General features: G+C 44.2%; 1 protein-coding gene across 2 annotated transcripts in view; it reads right to left on the bottom strand.

Moving 5' to 3' along the window:
- The window catches only part of NELL1 (neural EGFL like 1), a 310625-nt gene extending 293503 nt beyond the window's left edge, over window positions 1-17122 (bottom strand). For both annotated transcript variants that reach the window (XM_054390328.1, XM_054390329.1), the window contains exons 1-2: window positions 17074-17122; window positions 12622-12750 (exon numbers count right to left, since the gene is read on the bottom strand). In XM_054390328.1, the coding sequence (XP_054246303.1) occupies window positions 12622-12750; window positions 17074-17122 (178 nt within the window). The remainder of the gene's footprint in view (window positions 1-12621; window positions 12751-17073) is intronic.
- Window positions 17123-18963: the final 1841 nt, after the last annotated feature.

Below are 18963 nucleotides of genomic sequence, written 5' to 3'. Positions count from 1 at the left end.
ACATTTGTGCATATTCTCCAAAAATAAGTATAAATTTTACTTGTGAAGTGTTCCACACACCCCCACCCCCAGGAAAGAATCATCAACCCAGCTAACGGACTCAAGTCATTCCCTGCACGTTTGGGATGAATTATTTGAGATTTAGGAATTTTCCCAAAATGTCACAATAATAACTGTTTTATCTTTTTACACCATAATTATGATTTGGTGTATTGCTTTTCTTATTTCACCCAAGCATACCACAACTCATGAATAAAATATGACAAGTTTGATAGCATCCATTGCTGTGGGTTCATCCGTAACAGCAAACGTGCTTGGGGTACTAAGAGCTGCCTTTTGCTCCATAAACCTTTGTTTCTGAAAATAAGCTTTTATTTAAATAGAACTGCCACATGTGTCCCCCTATTTCTTGCTTTTCTTGCCATTAGCAATAACAACAGCAATAATGTTTACTTTTTTGTTGTTTTTAATGGCTACATTTTGAAATTACCAGGATGGCATGAAGCTAGAAAGGCAGAATATCCCATCCGAAAGCTGGTACTCTCAAGACATCAAAAGACATTAAAAGCACTGCCAGCATGAGAGAATAAAAGGCTAACACAGAGGACCATGACTTTTAAATGTGTGGGCAATACTACCAAACACAAAACAAAACAAAACAAAAAAGAAACTTAATTTTGTTCTAGCTTCATAATTAATTACCACGAAGTCAGCCTAAACAATGTCCACCATCTCCTTAATAAGGTGACTGTAACTAATACTGCGCAGAGTCCTCCTACCACAACTTGTCAGTAGATTCTCTCAAAAGGAAAACTTGAGGTAAAGTGCAGTACATAACGTTTCCAAATCATTGGCATTTGCCAAATTATTCCACAAGCACCGTGTTTAAAGGCTGTGCTGTTTCTCCGAGCAGCATGATGAACATCCGTAGAGACATCCACAGACCAAGAAAAATCATGACACACACTCAAACCCCACTCTTCCTCCCACACATCTTGGCTTTGTTGTTTTCCCCAAGAATAAGCTTTAAACTTTCAGCATTGTCATGCACAATGAGCCAAAGCAGAGAGAGAGAAAAGCAGAGGCAGGTCTGAATGCCATCTGTAGATAGGCTTTCATCAGCGAAGCAATGAGTATTTAATCTCCAGGATCCAGTTTTACACATATTGCACCCTCAGAGTGTCTTTGCTACCTTTGAGGATTAAAAAACAATTTGAAACAAAAGGGAGGAAAAGGATAAGGACAGAAAAAAAGAAAAAAAGGGGGGGGGGGGCAGAATACAACACAGAACTAAGCTTTACAACACAAACTTGTCTGCTGTAGGACGTGTCTGTTCCCACCCATGCCAAGTGAAAACTTAGAGGGAGCAGTCACCCCTAATACACAGGGGGAGGACAGCCTCAGTAAAACAATCCATGCAGCTGCAGTGATCCTGTGCTGTTTTTTCCTATTTATAGCAGAGTGGGCCATAAAGCTCATCTGTAACTAAGTAAGAAATGTTATCATACAAGGAGAGAGGATGGGGGAAAGACTGTAATGAGATTTTTTTTTTTTTAAGGAAGGCAAAACTTCAGTGCCCAGCTACAGTATTTACTGCTCCAGTACTGTGACTCATAGATCCTTGTTCTCAGAATCACAGAACCAACTTGGCTCATTCGGTCTGTACACAGCCTGCACAACTAAGGATTTAGATTAATGGTTTAGTGGGCATTAGGTGCCAAAAACAATTTTCTTGTCCTATTAAAAAAAAAAAAAATCTAATGTTCTCCATTTTGTATCACTGAATAGGCCACAAAAGGCCAGGCAATCACATGATATAATGCCATAAACCACAGCAGTATGACATGATTGCCTCACACCATTTATGCGGCAAAAATGAAAACTAAGAGCTAAAAATGTCCCCCTCGTGTCATTTATACAGCCACCTTGCAGGTGGCAAGATTAATCTGGAATTTGGCATAGAAGAAGTAGGTTTAGGCATAGGTAGCTCAAGACAGCAGGGGTTTTCACCACAGGAAATGGTCCATGCCTGACTCTTGTATTAGGTCTTTGTGTACTTTCTAATGGTGAGAAATCTTTAAGAGAGCATTTTTCAAAAGTCTGAAATCATTGTATGGGTTTAATTTTGTGTGATAGTAATTTCAAACACCACCACTTCCCTTTAAGCAAAAGGGGTAGCTCTTTTTAGAAGGAATCAAGTAGGACAAGTGCAAAGACACGTTTCCACCAATATTGCTTTTAAAATTAAGAGATCACTCACAGGGTCAAAATCAACCCTAATGGACCACTTTGTTTCACTGCCTACAGTGAAAACCCAATTCTCCAGCACTGCTTTTCCCTCCCTCTTCATTTCAAGCAGTTCTAACCCAGCAGTGCCAGGTCATGTTCCAATTCTGCTCTCTCTTACCCCAGCACCTGCCCAGCAACCGACACCTGCGAAATGAGGTGCAGAACTTATCCTAAATTTGGGGAGGATCCTTCACCCAAGGATACTCAGCACTGTGCAGGGACTTTCTGCTCAAAAATCTGTGAAAAAATTTAAAGGCATAGCCCTAAAACCAGTACAAGGGGCTCACCTCAAGGCAGCACAACTCAGGTACCGACTGCTTCAACCTCAACTTCCCAGAGCTCTACTAAACAAGAAGTTAATAGAACCTGCAGATGAGCAATATGGTATGACTTAAAGAGTATCGGTTTGCCAAAACCCCTTGCAGGAATAAAGACAATTTCTGTCCTGATGAAGACACAAGCAACTCAAGCTGTTCTTCCTACATTTATCTCAATTGATTTACAGTCATTGTAAGGGCCTAAATGCTCACACAGTGTGGAAGCATGCAGCACTTAGTAGCAGCAGCAGAAACTAATTTCTGCATCCCCCTCTCTGCCCACTTAAGAGCAGAGACCTTTTGTTTCCTCTCTGCTTATCTTCATTACAGGACTTTGTCAACAGGTTGCCAGAAGCAGTCAAGGCTTTTAGCATACTACAGAAATACTGAAGTGCTTATCCCACGTCCCCTCTGTACTTACTACCGTGGCAATGAAGATAGACAAGCAGCACAATTATTGTCTCCCAGGAAAGCAAAAATAACTGCTGAGGACAGAGGCAATGTGTGCTCAGAATTCTCTCTTAATCATTACAGACATGATGGGAAACCCAAAAGATGTCAAGTAACAGAAGGCAGCATGACAACCTTCAGGGACAAAAAAAAAAAAAATAGAAACTGGTTACTGTCATTTAATGTGCCTAGGGGTCTGCTTTAGTCTATACTGACCTGGGGAAGGGGGAAGAGGTGTTTGAAATAGGAGAATATGGAACCAGAAATTGAGGATTTAGGATTTATACCTTCTTAGCGAAATGTTTTACTCCTACACAGGGTTCTAACACAATTCAAACATCAGACAAGAATGGAAATAGCCAGCACTGGATAGGTTCACACAAGTATTCCTCAAACTACTTCTGGGAACTGACCAAATGAATGGTAGCTTATGTATCTTCAAAGCCTCAAAGCATTGTTCAATAATTATGTCCCAAGTGATCTTTAATTTCCTTTATTGAAGAAGATTCCTCTCACTCATCTGCTCCTAGCTCATTGTACTCCAACTCCAGATGATCTGACTGTTGTGAAAATGGTCAGTTTTGCAAAGAAAAAAAAATTAAAAGGCACTGAGCCTAATGATTTCATCACCAAAAAAAAAAGAGACAGCCAGCCTGGCTTCACCAAGGGCAAGTCCTGCCTGACCAACCTAGTGGCTTTCTGCAATGGTGTAACTACATCAACGGGCAAGGGAAGACCATCTGGACTTCTGTTTGACACAGTCCCCCACATTCTTCTCTCTAAACTGGAGAGATACAGATTTGATTTGTTCAATGGATAAGGAATTGGTTGGATGATCACATCCAAAGGGTAGGGGTCAATGGCTCAATGTCCTGATGGAAACAGGTGGCAAGTGGTGTCCCTCAAGGATCTACACTGGTACCAGTGCTGTTCCATATCTTCATCAGCGATATCGACAGCAAAACTGAGGGCACCTTCAGCACGTTTGCAAATGACGCCAAGCTGAGTGGTGTAGCTGACAAGACAGAGAGGCAGGATGGGTGCCATCGAGAATGACCTGGGCAGCTTGGAGAGGTAGGCTCAGGAGAACCTCATGGGGCTCAATAAGGCAAAGCGTAAGGTCCTGCACCTAGGTTGGGGCAATCCTCGATATCAATACAGGCTGGGGGATGATGACATGGAGAGCAGCCCTGCAGAAAAGGCCTTGGGAGTTTTGGTGGACAAGAGGCTGGACATGAGCCAGCAGTATGCACTTGCAGCCCAGGCGGCCAGTGGCATCCTGGACTGCATCAAAAGCAGCGTGGCCAGCAGGTTGAGAGGTGATTGTGCCACTCTTCTCTGCTGATACCTCACCTGGAATACTGTGTCCAGCTCTGGGGCCCTCAACACAAGAAGGACATGGACCTGCTGGAAAGAGTCCAGAGGAGGGCCACAGAGATCAGAGGACTGGAACACCTCTCCTACAAAGGCAGGCTGAGAGATTTGGGGTTGTTCAGCCTGGAGAAGAGAAGGTTCTGGGGAGACCTTAGAGCTACATTTCAGTATTTGAAGGGGATCTACAGGAAGGCTGGGGAGGGACTGTTTAGAAGGGCCTGTGGTGATAGGATGAGGGGCAGTGGTTTTAAACTAGAGCAGGGCAGACTTAGGTTGGACATCAGGAGGAAGTTCTGCACAATGAGAGTAGTGAAATACTGGAACAGGCTGCCCAGAGATGTGGAGGAGGCTCCATCCCTGGAGACATTCAGGGTTAAACTCGATGGGGCCCTGAATAGCCTGACCTAGTTCGAGATGTCCCTGCTCACTGCGGAAGGGTTGGACAAGATCACCTTCGGGGGGGTCCCTTCCAACCTGATGCATTTTACCATTCTGTGATTAAAACATCAACTATATTGACAAACAAACACAGCCTATAAATGAGAAGTTAGATGTTAGGGTGAAAGTCTCGCAGGCAAACCTTGCTCAGCCCTCTGGAGATGGACATTTCAGCGCTGCCCTTAATTACAGGATCACACACACTTGCCAGAGTCTCAGTCAGTGCAACCAAAAAAAGGAACACAGAGCAAAAAAATATTTAACAAACAAGGATCTGAAGTTTTGCTGTATTTGTATTGTTGAAGGCTCACCTTGAACAGTAAATCTACCATGGTCAAATCCTTCTCTGAAGACAGAACAGACCATGACCAACTTAATTATTTCAGCACAGTATCCGAGACCTCTACGAAAATTAATGAATTCTTTTCACACCACTGTTGTTACAGGAAAGGTACTAATGTACCTCAGCTTCACAGGTGAACAACCAAAGCACAGCAAAATTAAGGTTCTAAATCACCAGTAAAAACCCCACATTATCCAAGCTGCATCCTCCAAAAGCATTTGTTAAAAATTAGCACACATCACAGATGCTTTATAGCACTACCAAATCTGAACTTTCACTGTTTCTGCTGATTTTTCTGCCTAATGCTGCCTGTAATGTAACCAAACCTTTATCCAGTCCTATCCATCTAGTCTAAATGCTGTCCTCTGGTCTTCCCTTCTGGCCCGAGCTCCTTGACTACCTCTCCAGGTTGCTTGTCCCAAGCACTGTCCATGGTTCCCTTTACTATGCTCTTCATCCCTTCACCTCACTTTCTTGCCCTCAAGCCAGAATCCTTGTATCGTCCTCTTCACAGCTTCTCTGCCCAGCCATTACCTTCTCCCTTTTCAGCCTTAAACTCCTCACCACAACTGTTTTTCTTTTCTTTCCTTCAACTCCTCATCTGAGCACCACTTTCCATGCCCCATGCCCTGCCTCTCAGTTAATTTCATCTGACTGTCCAGCACCAGTCTGTATGACTCTCTGGCTCTCAGGAGAGCCAGTTCATCCCAACTATTTTGTCACTTCACATACTCAGCCCTTGCCCCCACATTTTCAGCTCTGTTTCCCTCTCTTTTCCAGCTTCCACAGAGGCCTGGAAAGGAAGGTAGGAAAACAGAAGCCCTCAGGATCTCAAAAGGAGACCAAAATTTCATTCTGCATCCTTCTGACAGACAAACCCAGAAATCATCCCTGCCAGAAAAGTCACACTTTCCTCCATACTCTTGGGTGCAGCCAGCCCAGTTGTTGAGATCTTATCATAACTCTTATTTTAGCATCACTTTACAGGGCATCTGACAAAGGGCTGAAAACACTGAGGGAACTCTCCAGCAAATCTAGGATGAGGAAGAGCTGCCACAGCTCCTAAGAGTCAGGCTGAAGCTTGTACAAGCAAGATGACATCCAAAAGGATGAGTGTGGGGAGAAGGGGAGGATCCCACCCTCCCAAAGGATGACTGGGCCCTATTTTTCACCATCCCACAAACCTCCATCACGGAGGAAGATACATGGTGGCTTGGTTTCCCCACCATACCCATACAGCTCCACAGGTCATGAGCCATCACCATGCCCAAGCAAAGGTGCCCACTGCTGCCCTCAGAGCCCCTGAGCCCTGAAAGCAGACTGGCTTTGTGTAAACCATCAATTCACAGAATCATTTGTTTTGGTTGGAAAAGACCTTTAAGATGATTGAGTCCAACCATCAACATAAGACCACCATGGCCATCAACCATGCCCTGAAGTGCCATGTCCACACATATCTTGAACACCTCCAGGGATGGTGACTCCACCACCTCCCTGGGCAGCCTGTTCCAATCCCTGACCACTCTTCCTCTGGTGTCCTCTCAGGGAGTGAAGGATCTCAGAAGGGAGATCTCAATGCAAAGAGAAGGGAATCAGTCAAGATTTAGCACCGAGGAAGCAGCGACACCAGAAATGTTACCACATGATGCAGATCCAAGTTTTGCTTACACATAAAAAGTTTTGGGTTTTTTTTTGACATCTGCTGCCTTTCCCTCCTGAGGTCCTAGGAACCCAGGATAGGTACCCCACAGGGTAAAACCCCAAATTCACCCCACTCCTGTAGAAAAAAGCAGAGACCTGCATGGCAGGGCACAGATCGAGAGGAAAAAATACTCACTCTTACCTTTAAAAAATAAAAAAAGGAAAAAAACAGAAGTATAAAAGTCCAAGAGTTGAAGGATGCTGGCAGGTTTCCATGAAGATAAACCCATAGCATGCAGAAGTGGAGGACACCTTGGAGGACAGGTAGGGGCTGCCCTGCACCAGGCAGTGCCTGTCCCGCACCAGCCAGTTCCTATCGCCTCACCTTGGGCTGCAGCCCGCACACAAGCCTGCCTGGGGGTGCCTCAGGGGAAGTCTCTTTCAAAAGGGAAAAAAAATGACCTAGCTTGAGGAAAGCAGTGAGCAGCTTTGCTCTCCCTACTGGCCTGAAGCAGGTCAAGTGAGTTCCTGGTTTCAGGAACTAAACAAGATGCACTTTTCTCACCAGACCATTGTGGTAGTTGTAGGCTATGCCTTGAAAAATTTTTCACAGATCTTGAAAAGTAGCAAAATGCAAACAAATCACTATTGGGTGTAAAATGAACAATAAAGATGGTTCTAAACTGTCCCAGTGGAGAGATATCTACCATAAGAGTTAGTTCCAAAAACAATCTCTCTCTCTCTCTTCTCACTTCCTCGGGCTGGGAGATACTAACTTGCTTCTGCTTGACCTTGACTGCTATTAACTTCTCTGCTTCTGGCTCTTGTCCTTTCTGTACAGGACTGATAGGGGAAGAGGCAGGGAAGGGAGAAGCTGTTGCAGCTTCCCTTGGTCTTTGGCCAGGGGAGTCCTTGTGCTGTTTATTAATTATAAATATCTGTAAATATTGTAAATGTTGTATATTTTGTACATATTGGCTGCATTCCATCGTAGATTGCAGTTTTGCTTGTAACTACAGCTTTCATTTGCTTCCAACTGAGCTGGTCTGGCAAAGTTAATGTTGGGGGGGAATTTTCAACCCACCACAACTGCTGTCTCTCTGGGTGCTTTAAGATGCTCTCTGTTCTTTCACTTCCCCTGTTGGAGCAGTGACTGTATAGAAAGGAACTCAGCAGTCATTGGTACAAAGTAGGGAGAAGGAGCATGACTGGACTCCGTGCTGCTGGAGCTGCAGGCCAGGTATTTCTCTTATGCATCATGGGCTTGTTTAATACAAGTAAAGAAACAGTCAAGTAAGAAAGGACTTTCAGCAGTACTCAGTGGTTTGTTTTACCAAGTGCTATACATAGTACACGTAGCAAAAAAAGACCATTCCTAATTTAAAGGCTAAGCTGCAAAATACTGCCAGATTTCTAGGAAAGGAAACAGCAAAGCCTTAATAAACTTCTTGGGGGAAACTGCTTTATAAGTAAAGTCTTTAAGCCTCTGTTCACTCATGAGAAGTGTTGAAGGAAGAAAAAATTAAAAAGAAATGGGCATAGCTGACAGGTTGTGAAAGGAATGAGATTTTTCTTTCCCAAATAAGAACTATGCACAAAACAAAAGTCAGACTGGTTAAGGTAATCACACAGTGTAACAGCTAGGCTAAAAAATTGGGCACAATCTGCCTAGAAATAGAATGACCAGTTAAGCATCTCCTCTTGCCTTATTTATAAGGAGAGTCTTTGCCACTAAACTCAAGATCCTGCTGAGGTTTCCACCTAAGGGTCAAAACAAATCCTGCTTCCCTGCTGCCTGAAACACAGAACAGGACTGAGCCCCACTAAGAGGGTCACAGCTCAGTGTTTCTTAATGCACTGATTATGCCATGATCTTGTTCTAGGGATTTCAGTAGCATTTTGCCAGGTTTGCAAGATACTATTTACAGATGATGTCATGCAGTGTTTGCAAAATGTTGTTGTAATGCATTAGGTAGACAATATTTTCAATACATTTCTTTGAGACAGATTTCCCACTCCCAGAACTGTTTCCTTGATTTTTTTGGACTTCTGGTTGGAGGTGAGGAGATATGGGGTCAGACCCCAGGATCCTGGGTGCCCCATTCCCCAGGAGCACTCAAGAATATCCACTCAGCCTCCTTTGGACTAAAATAACCCACCTGAACATAAAGACTTTTTTTCCCTACTCTTGTTGGTATGAATAAGCAAAAGACAAATAATTAAGCCACCACAGTGTTAGGGACCTCAGGAGTCAGACTGTTTGCAGAATTAAAGTTATGAGTTATCTATCTACATTTCATCCCATTCTCACTATTAGCACTTAGACTGCTTTTTTGGATTCCCCCATCTCCATGATGAAACTGAAACACACAAGTAATGGATCTGATCACTCCCAAATCCAGCTGAAATACTCCAATAATTGAAGGTCGTGCCCAACAGGACCACTCAGATTGCTACACTTAATTATAGGTTTCCATGCTTTGCAGAATTAGGAGCAGATCTGACTTGTCTAAAGGCAACCCAATCTCTCAGTTGCCACTTTGCTTCTATCACACTGTCACTCCATTTGCAACAGGGCTGACTTTGCTTCTTTGCCTGCACAGAAATCTGAGTTTTCAGCTGTTACTACCAACATTATTATAAAATCAGAATACTCCACTGATTTCACTGAGGTGGTCTTGGACTGAAAATCATTAACTCTCCAGGGTAAAGAGTCCTTTTACATTTTCTTTAGGTTAAATCAAATCATGACACCACTCTCCAGAAACTTTCTAACAAAGAGGATGTCACCTGCTGTAAAAAAGCTAACACCACTGATCAAAAATCCAACTAAAAATAATAGTTGCTCACTCTTTTGTGCAGGTCTTCCCATCCCTCCCCTTCTAAATTTCTTCTATTTGCCTCTAAATGCAAGTGAAAGAATGCCCCAAACTTCTAAAGCTTTCCATTTCAAAGAGTTTAATTCACAGAGAAAGAATCTTACTGAGGAGAACAATCCATATTTTCACTACAGCTGTACACATAATTGTCTAGGTCGGGGGGAAATTACCATTTTTCTACCTCAAAGATGTAGACTTCCAGGGACACACAAAGGAACACTCTCAGTTTGAACAGCTCTAGTAAAGCCATTTTAGGAAACATATCTTACAAGACAGAAGATAATCCACAGGGAACATTTGTGTAAGCTCCAAGCCCTGTTACGCTGCCGTAAAGATGCTGCCAAAGGCAGCAGGCAAAAATGACCCCATGAAAACTGCTCACCAAAGAACATAATCACAAATTTTTCTCATCTCCTGAACTAGGCAACCCTCAGCAGTGCAATCCTACAAGTGAAGAGGTCTTCTAACGGGGGTCCACATTCAGCAATCAGCCTGTCAGGTGAGGCAGGTCCTCCCCTGCCCAGAGACCAAACAGCAGCACCTGAGCAGTGAGGCACACAGTGCTCACACATGGTAAGAGATAATGAAAGCAAAGCTTTTCTGGAAGGACCACATCTTGGAGGCTGGAATAGCTGATCCAAGACAACACAGCAAATCTGAAACTAAGCACCAGCTTCCAGTCTTCTCTCTCATGTTGGCTGCGGGGGGTTTGTGAATCTCTGTGGGGAAAAGTATTAGACATAGCAGTTGCCCATACACTGCCCTGAGTTCTATATTGCTTTTAGTGTATGGCAAGATAAAAATCAAAATTAAGTATCTTCTGTTCCCAGCCAAAGCACCTGGCACACAGCCAAGCTGTAGTTGTAAAGTAAGTCACCTCTGTTGGTAAAAGGGAATTCATAGAGCTGCCAACATGCTGCTGACATTTCACAAATAACAGACAGGAGCAAGAAGGGAAGCAGCCAACAGGGCAGCCTTGAACTTCCTTTCTATTTGACAGGCAGCAAAAGACCCCTTCCAGACCTCTCTCAGGACAGAGTAACAGACCAAAGGTCTTCTTCAGTCTTCTCGCAGCCCGAGGGCTGATGATCTTAACTGAGCAGCAATTTCCCTGAGTTATTTTCCAGGAAGTTTTATACTAGAGGTGATATCCAAGAACAGGACTGTTTCTGTGTGCATTAGCAACAAGAATTTATGGTGTGGGAATTTTAAAAATAAATAAATAAATAATCTTTGTTTACCTAGCTACAGACTTGGAGTTATTTATTCACTTCATAGAGTGAATTTTTGTCCATTGCTTCCCATGAACATCCATCTTCAAATTCACCTGCTCCTATGAATTTTACAGGCTCTACCCTTTCCACACTAGTTTTCTCCTGGGTTATAAACTACAGGCAGGATTCTCCAAGGGAAAAAGAACTGAATATCTGTAAAGCCTTCACCATTAGCCTTTCAAAGCTACTTTCAGTATCAATGGTTTCAGTGTCCTGAAAAACACATCTCAGTCTTCTTCCCTGCAGCTCTAACCACCAGTCTGTGAAAACTCATCAAGACAAGTTCATCATGGTTATGATTAGCTACATGGAATAGCAATTGGAAACACTAAAATGGTTAAAGGCCACCACAGTCCTCAGAGGTGTATTTCAGTATCATTTGTCCATAATACACAAACCTGGAGTCAAGGTATCAACAGAAAAACAACTGATATCTTTTCATGAATAAAGTAATGCTGCTCTTCTGGACATTAATCTGGAAATCAGTGGAAATCATGCTCCTCATTGCACCATTAAAGACTGAAAATATGACTGACAAATTCTGAGGTCTCCAGAAGTCTCTCTGCTCTGGCTCCTAAACTGTTCTTGGTCAGATAAAGAAAGAACTAAGATTACAGACTTGCTTCTTTTATCCTTTACAATAAAGTCAGTTAGCATTGCTGATCCAGAACTAAAGCCAAATGAGGTTGTAATAATTTGCCTCTAAAAACAGCCACAGAGGACAGATATCAAAAATGAAACACCTCATGCACACTTCAACAGAGTAAAGCACAGTAAAGGAAAAACAAACATAGGAAGACTCCACAATAAAAGTGTTCCCAGCTGTGCTTTCATGTGCATGTTAATCTCAACTGATACAAATGTCTTCCTGGCCTAATAAGCACATTGTAGCAACTCAGTGCTTCCACCTCATGGACCCTTGCCTCTTCATCTAGACCTTACTTCAATCCGTGGTGAAACCTGTCAATTAATCCAGAATTTCCCTCACTAGAAATATAAAAACATTCCCAGCACCATTTAAAAACACTTCACATGCATTATGTTAGAATACTCAATGAAAACAAATAATGACCCTGAGTGACTTATTCTGCACCTGGTACCCAGCTGGGACAGTTAAATGACACTTTCTCACTTTAACAGTTTCCACAAAGTTGATGAAAGGCTTGCTACAGGTTACGAATCAGTGTCACCACATTCAATGCTTTCTCAGAGTTACACAGCTTCAGCTCTGGCTGTCTGTATGTGTACAGTCCCAGAGAGACAGTACACAAGAACACTGTGCCTTGAAAACACTTCAACATTTAGATAAACAATGGGGAGTATTGAAAACATACCCAAAAATACTTTCCTAAAATTCTCAGACCTCAGCTACCTGACACTGACAGCATATTGGGGGGCAGGAGGGGTAAAAATAAATTAAATTAAAATTAAAATTAAATGCCACATGTATTTCAGGAAAGATGGAAGGATCACTTCCAAAAATAAAAGAGAAAGTGGTGGTTAGGTAAGCTCACCATTACAGGGTAGGTAAGTACACCATTACAGTTAGGCATCAGAGCTCTCCCAAAGTCACACAGACAGACATGAGGTAAGAGAATTGAGGGCATTTGCCTTACCTTGGAATAAAAATGCTTTGCTGGCATTGTGTAATCCTGACACTTGTGTTACCCCAACAGTTGTATTCACAAGATCCAGTTCTGTGATGATGTCAATTTGTAAATCAGGATCCATTCCAAATCCTACAGCTGTTGGAGGCAGAGAGAGAGAGAGAGTTAGATCAATTTTTATTTCAAATCAGGTAATGAAAAGAACGGAGGAGAATATCTAGTGCAGAGATTTCTAGTACCTGCACACTCACACACTGTATACAGTAATGACTCATAAGACAGTAACTGCTGCAGGAAATAGAAGATATTCTTCTCCAATTCTCTCAGTTAAACTATTTTCCTTCCACAGATTTTACAACACACCCATTAAAACATTCTAAAACTGATACATTCATCCAGTACCTTCATAAGGCTAAAGAGTAACAAATAAATGAAAGCATAACCACCTATGCAAAGAGATGAAGGAGATTTACAGCATTCATCTATTGGCCATGCTATTGCCAGGGAGACACAAGGACTAAATCCCTCACATTTCATACCTAGCTGAAGCTAACAGATTAGGCCTCACAGTTCAAATTTAAATGTAGTCTATTTTCCCAACTGGACAAAATTACCCCGGAGGAGGCATGGTAGCAGGGCAAAGGACACCACCCTGTAATCCAGGAACCCTGGGTGACTCACAGAACCGTTTGATATTGCTTCAGAAGTGCAGCTCAGTAGCTGAGCACAGCCGGTGCCTGTGAAGCGTGCCAAAGCCTACCTACAAATAGCAGACATTCATTCACCTAAACCAGCAGTAGCACCTTCTGATCTGCAGGAGCATCTGCTGGAGAAGCACAAATCTAAGCCTAGCATTCAGAAATGCTTTATGTCCAGGAAATGACTGCACACTCCTTGAAGTAGTAGGGACCTAATGGGATTGACAGAAAAGATACACACTTGAGTCATTTCAAGAGATGTTCACAAGTCCAAGGCAACTTGATGGTTATGGCTCATCAAGTTCATTAAACATATCCCTCCTTTTTCTAGGGATGGGGAGAAGCCATCCTGATCAAGGCTCCTCTCTCAACATAGCACTGTGCTATTTGGCACAGGTCAAATACCTCTTCTGGGATCCAAGCACTTTCCTAATGAAATTTTTCACTAACGTCATTAGTAATGGGAACAGGCTCCAAGAATGAAATCCTGACGCAGCTGAAGTCAATGGCAAAAGTCACACTGACTTCTGTGGAGCAAGGACATTACCTGTAAAGCATATCCAGATTGATTTTCACTGAGTGGACTTCACGTTCAGGTCTAAATTGATTCATTTGTTATTCCAGAACTGTGCTCCTGGATCAGCTAAGCAGCAAATACTTTAGTTTGATTCTTTCAAAGGCTCTAAGAAATTACTGAGCTGTACAGAATGAACAAGAAGTTGCGTATTCTACTCATAAATCACTTGGACCACAGCACTTTCTCCTCTCCTTTAGTCAAGGATTAAAACTTGTTGGAATAACATGTTGTGCTAATGCAGAGGATTCTATTGCACAAGTGGCAAAGCAATAAAAACTGTTGAGAGGACAGCTTTAGGATGTCTCTAGCAAGCTTACTCTACCAGGAAAACTAAGATCTAGAGACATCTGTCAGAAGTGAAGCTCCAGGGGTGCTGGCATATCCAAGTGGTTTTATAAGGATGTGGGGTAAGTACCTATTTGCAGAAAAGCAGAGAATATGAACCCAGACTAACTTCCCCAAAAGCAGAAACTTCCCACATATTCAGGAACATCATTGGGCTTGTAGTACTGTCTTGGACTTCACTCCCCCTAGACACTCAGGCACTGAGGGACCACAACTGACACTGTGCACACTGATGGACCTTCCCTTTCCCAGAACCACAGCCAGACAGCTCTTCTGGTCCCAGACATATTCAAGATGCTGCTGAAGAAACAACCCAATCTGCCAAAGCCACCATTTGCCAGCAACTGGCTTTTGTTTAGTGTACCTGCCGCTGATAAACAGAAGAGAATTTTACAACCTATTGATTCCCAACCTACAGCAACTCTTTCACTGTAAGAGCTGAAACTTACAAACTCCAAATGTAAATACAGGGAGAAGCCTTTCTGTGGGGGGAAGAAAAATAAATAAATAAACAGGAAAACTAACTAAATAAAGACAGGAAGAAATAAAAGCAAAGATTGTTTTAGAAGGAAAGCAGAAGGATTCATTGTTTCCTCTAAGGCTTTCATTCAGAAGAAAAGCAACACACTGTAAATTTTGTGAACTTACCTATCAGGAAAGATAGTGTCTGTTGTCCCTGCCAAGAACAGAGTATGCTGTTCCTCATTTGAAAAAGCTTAGATCTCTTCAGATCAGTAAAAACCACCACTATGAAAGATGGTCAAGCAAGGGCAAAAACCTGCTTAACAGAAAGGACAAACTATGTCCAGCAAGACAAATCTTGACCCCATTAAAGACAGTGAAAGCTCTGCCACAGACATCAGCAGGGTGAGGACAGAAACCACATCTAGCAAGAACAGGCACTGCCATAAATCACACTAGCTCCACTGCTCTATTAAAGCCGTTTATTCCAGCCTGAATACCCAAGGCTCAACAAGTATAGATCACCGTAGCTTCACAGGCTTCGATTTCTGCCAGTGAAGGATCTTGTGTGACAACTTCAGCGTGCCCCCTTCCAGCTTTTAAAACGCTTTCAAAACCAGAGACTATTTCTGATGTCACAAGCAGCTATTTAGCAAGAAGCTATGCTGCTTTAAATACCTAGTCATTTTCCTGTGCTGGCTCTTCAAACTGCAGCAGGCACTCAGAAGCCTAGTTAATAATTAATAAACAACAAATCAGCAGCTTCAGTATGATAACCAAGTCTCCTTTTCCCCTGTGGTCTCCCACAGTCTATCAGAAAGATACCACAGGCATATCAACCACACTTTAAGCTGCCTCACTTCAGCAGAAAAAGGAGCAGGAAATACAGTTTCTTTCTGAAGTAAAAATTAACCATCAACCTGCCTGCTCTCACTGAAGAACTGTGCAAAGCTTGGGCTCAAGTCTGGCTGGAACTGCTTTCAATTCCTATTTAAAGTAATTGGGCCATTCCCCTTAAATCAGTGGCTTACACAAGCAAAACTCCAAATGATTCAGTCAGGTGGGCAGGAGTAAAAATCATCTCAGTACTTGGTGGATTTGGCCCAATGTGAACTGAAGGCACTACAGTAGATTAGAGGATTAAACCATATAATTATGAATGATGTCACTAGGAAATCCCTAAAAGAAATTAATTCTGCCTTACAGCTCCGGCAGCTTGTATTCTCTGCTTGCACCTTTATCACCTACACCGAAGCACCAGCAGTCATGCCATGCTCCATCTAGCTCATGTGCAGCCATGCAACGTATGGAGTGCATTTATAATCTCCTCAACATGTCTAACGTGCTGGCTGGGGATGGGAAAACTTCAGGTAAAAGCACACTCAACACAGCCAAGTCATTTCCACGTACCCACGTGCAATCATTAACCGGTGAAGAACAGGCTCCAGGAAGAGGCGTTTTGCTCTTTCCTCTCACAGCCTAGACAGCAATTGTTGCACAAAGAACTTTCCAAGAGGTTTCACCATACCAAGTAGTAGAGTTTCGGGTCTGCTGACCATTCCAAGGGTCTGTGTGCACTACTAGTGGGAATACCAGTATAAAAAGGGACAGGAGATATTTTCTTACATTTTTATGTCATATCTCTCAAGATTTTATAAGGTAACAACAATCATTGTAATTTTAAAATGCATCCCTCCGCACTTGCTATGATTATGCCGGATAATTTAATAGAGAACAGCTACAAACACCATCAAGAAACCTCCCTCTCGTGAGCTCCAGCCGAGGAAGAGCGGAGCAAGGAGAAAGAGAACAAAGCCTCCACAAGGAACAAGAAACGATACTTCGGTCGCACAACGCTAAAGCGATAAGGTAGATAAGCACAGCACCGGCACAAATAACGCACTCGCAGCCTCCTCCCGCTTTAACGTGGCTTCCCACAGCCCGCTACCGCGAGCAGCACCGCGCAGCTCCCGGTCGGACCCCAGCGCGGCCAACCCGCTCCACCTGCACCCCGCTCCTCTGCCGGCTCCTCAGCCCGCACCGCGCTTCTCGTCCCTGCAAGGCGCAGCGCGCTCGTCGCTTTCCGAAAACTTTCCCTTGCCTACCCTACGGCACCCGCGGACCGGCCGCCCCCCAGGGCTCCGCGCTGGGGACAAGCCGGGCTGCGCCCCGCGGAGACCCGCTCCGCGCAGCGAGGGACGCTCAGCCTCGCCGAGGCAGCAGCTGTCAGAAGCGGTGCCGCTCCCGATCCCCGCAGCGGGCACAGCCCACCACCACCGCCGGCGCCCCGCAAAGTTTCCTCCCGGGGGGAGAGGCCCTTCTGCCCGTGGAGGTGGCAGGGACGGACACCAGCCCCGCAGCCCCGTCCCGGCTCCTCACCTGCCCCGGCGGCGGCCGCACACGCCCAAAGGAGCAGGAGGAGATCCATCAGCGCGGCGCGGGCGGCGGCGGCCGCGGCCGCCTAGCTCCCTCCCGGCAGCTGCTGCGGAGCCGCGCAGAACCCAGCGGAGACGAGAGCAGCCTCCGACGCGCGGAGCTGCTCCAGCAAGCGGCAGCGGCTCCGCCCGCTGCCCAGGCGCGGCCCCGACGCCCCCGCAGCGGGGGCTCCCCGCCCGCCCCCTGCCGTGACGCGCGGCCCCCCCCGGGCCTCGCCAGCGCCGCCGCCCGGCCACGGCACGGCGAGGAGCCGCTCCCGGAGTAAGGGGACCCTCCCTTGCTGCCCCTCTTCTGGATCTCTGAGCTTTTCAGGAGGGGAGCGGAGGAGACCCGGCTCTTATCCCCCAAGAGGTAAATTCCCCGCGGACAAGGGGTCCCTGCCGTGTTGCGGGGCGGCGCGTCCCCCAGCCCCGTCTGGTTGCGAGGTGCGGCCGCTAAATTCTGCCGGCTGCGTGCGCTCTGGCCGAGGCCAGCTCCTCGCTCCGGGCGTAAAAACAGTAGGAATCAACCCTTATTAACTATTTAGCCGTGGTAATTATTTATGCTTGCTATGAATAAACGAAAAGAAGTTCTGAGATGTAATACAGCAATCTTCACTGTTCCTTGCTCCAATCACTTAATTACTCTCTCTTTCATGCCCCTAAAGTGTGAAAGAGAGGTAAAGTACTTGTGAGTCATCTGAGAATCTGCTCTGATGGCACTTTCAAAAACTTGTCTTCAAGTATTTCCTCCAGCCTCTAATTTAGCTTGATGCTTGGCAAGAAACTGACCACCACATGCATCGATTACATTCAATGACTCTTCCACATAGAACTCCTTATTTAAATTTGACCTTAGATCAAGTTCCTGTCCCACTGGACCGATGCAGAGTGAGATTTCCAGCTGAAACAGTCTTGCTACCCTTCAAATCAAGCGGTTTTAGATGTTGAAGCCGGAATCCACCTCTCTGCTGCCTCCTCTCGCCACGTCGGGGGTTGGTTTTGCACCACGCAAATTCTAACCATCTTCAATGTAAAATAACAAGCTATATACTTGGATAAAGTTAAGATGACACCAAAAGAGTCATGCCCAATCCTAGGGGACAGTTGTATTCTCACACCTTTACATTAGCAAGCGCAAAGAGTTGGTTATTACTTAATCAGTAGGATCTCTGCAGACAGCTGTTCCTGGCTGAAAGCAGGGCATTCCAAGAGCATCTCAGTAATTTATCTCCAGTGTATTAAAAGCGCTTTTACTCAAATATAACTCTGCATCTTCTTACTTTTGTTTAGGGTACTGTGTCATTAGTGCTACTCTCACCCATGGGACATGGGGAGAAGAATATACAGGGTACACAAATATATGCATGTACCCATAGATATATCCATAGCAACCAGAAAAAGAGGCAGTGGTACATCAGCAGGGGATATGCAGCCTTCTATCTTTCTCTCCCATCCTGATAAAATCATTTTTCTGCATAATATTTACTTTCTGATTTAAGAGGAGATTTTTTTTCCTGTGAAATAGGTCTGTCATCCAGTTCATGTTAGCTTAGCTATGCTTGTGCTTATCTGGTAGTAAAACCAGGGTCTATCTATACACAAAATTTAATTCAATTCAAGCTTTCCATTTTCCACTTGGTGCAGAGTCTTTAGCAGAGACAGTTCAAACTGGTCATGGACAGACTCTTAAACAGACCTGTTGTTAGTTTAACCTACATCTGGGTTATATGCTATTCTAAAAAATTACTGGGAGTACATATGAAAATTTGCACTGAGTTATCAGCTTTAAAGCACAACTTCAAACACATCATGACCATCCATCTGATGGACAAAGAATGCCCTAGTCATTCCT

This window comes from Indicator indicator, chromosome 21 (assembly GCF_027791375.1).
Source record: "Indicator indicator isolate 239-I01 chromosome 21, UM_Iind_1.1, whole genome shotgun sequence".
NCBI lineage: Eukaryota > Metazoa > Chordata > Aves > Piciformes > Indicatoridae > Indicator > Indicator indicator.
The sequence above is the reverse complement of the archived record's forward strand: the minus strand, read 5'-3'. Positions and strand labels throughout refer to the sequence as shown.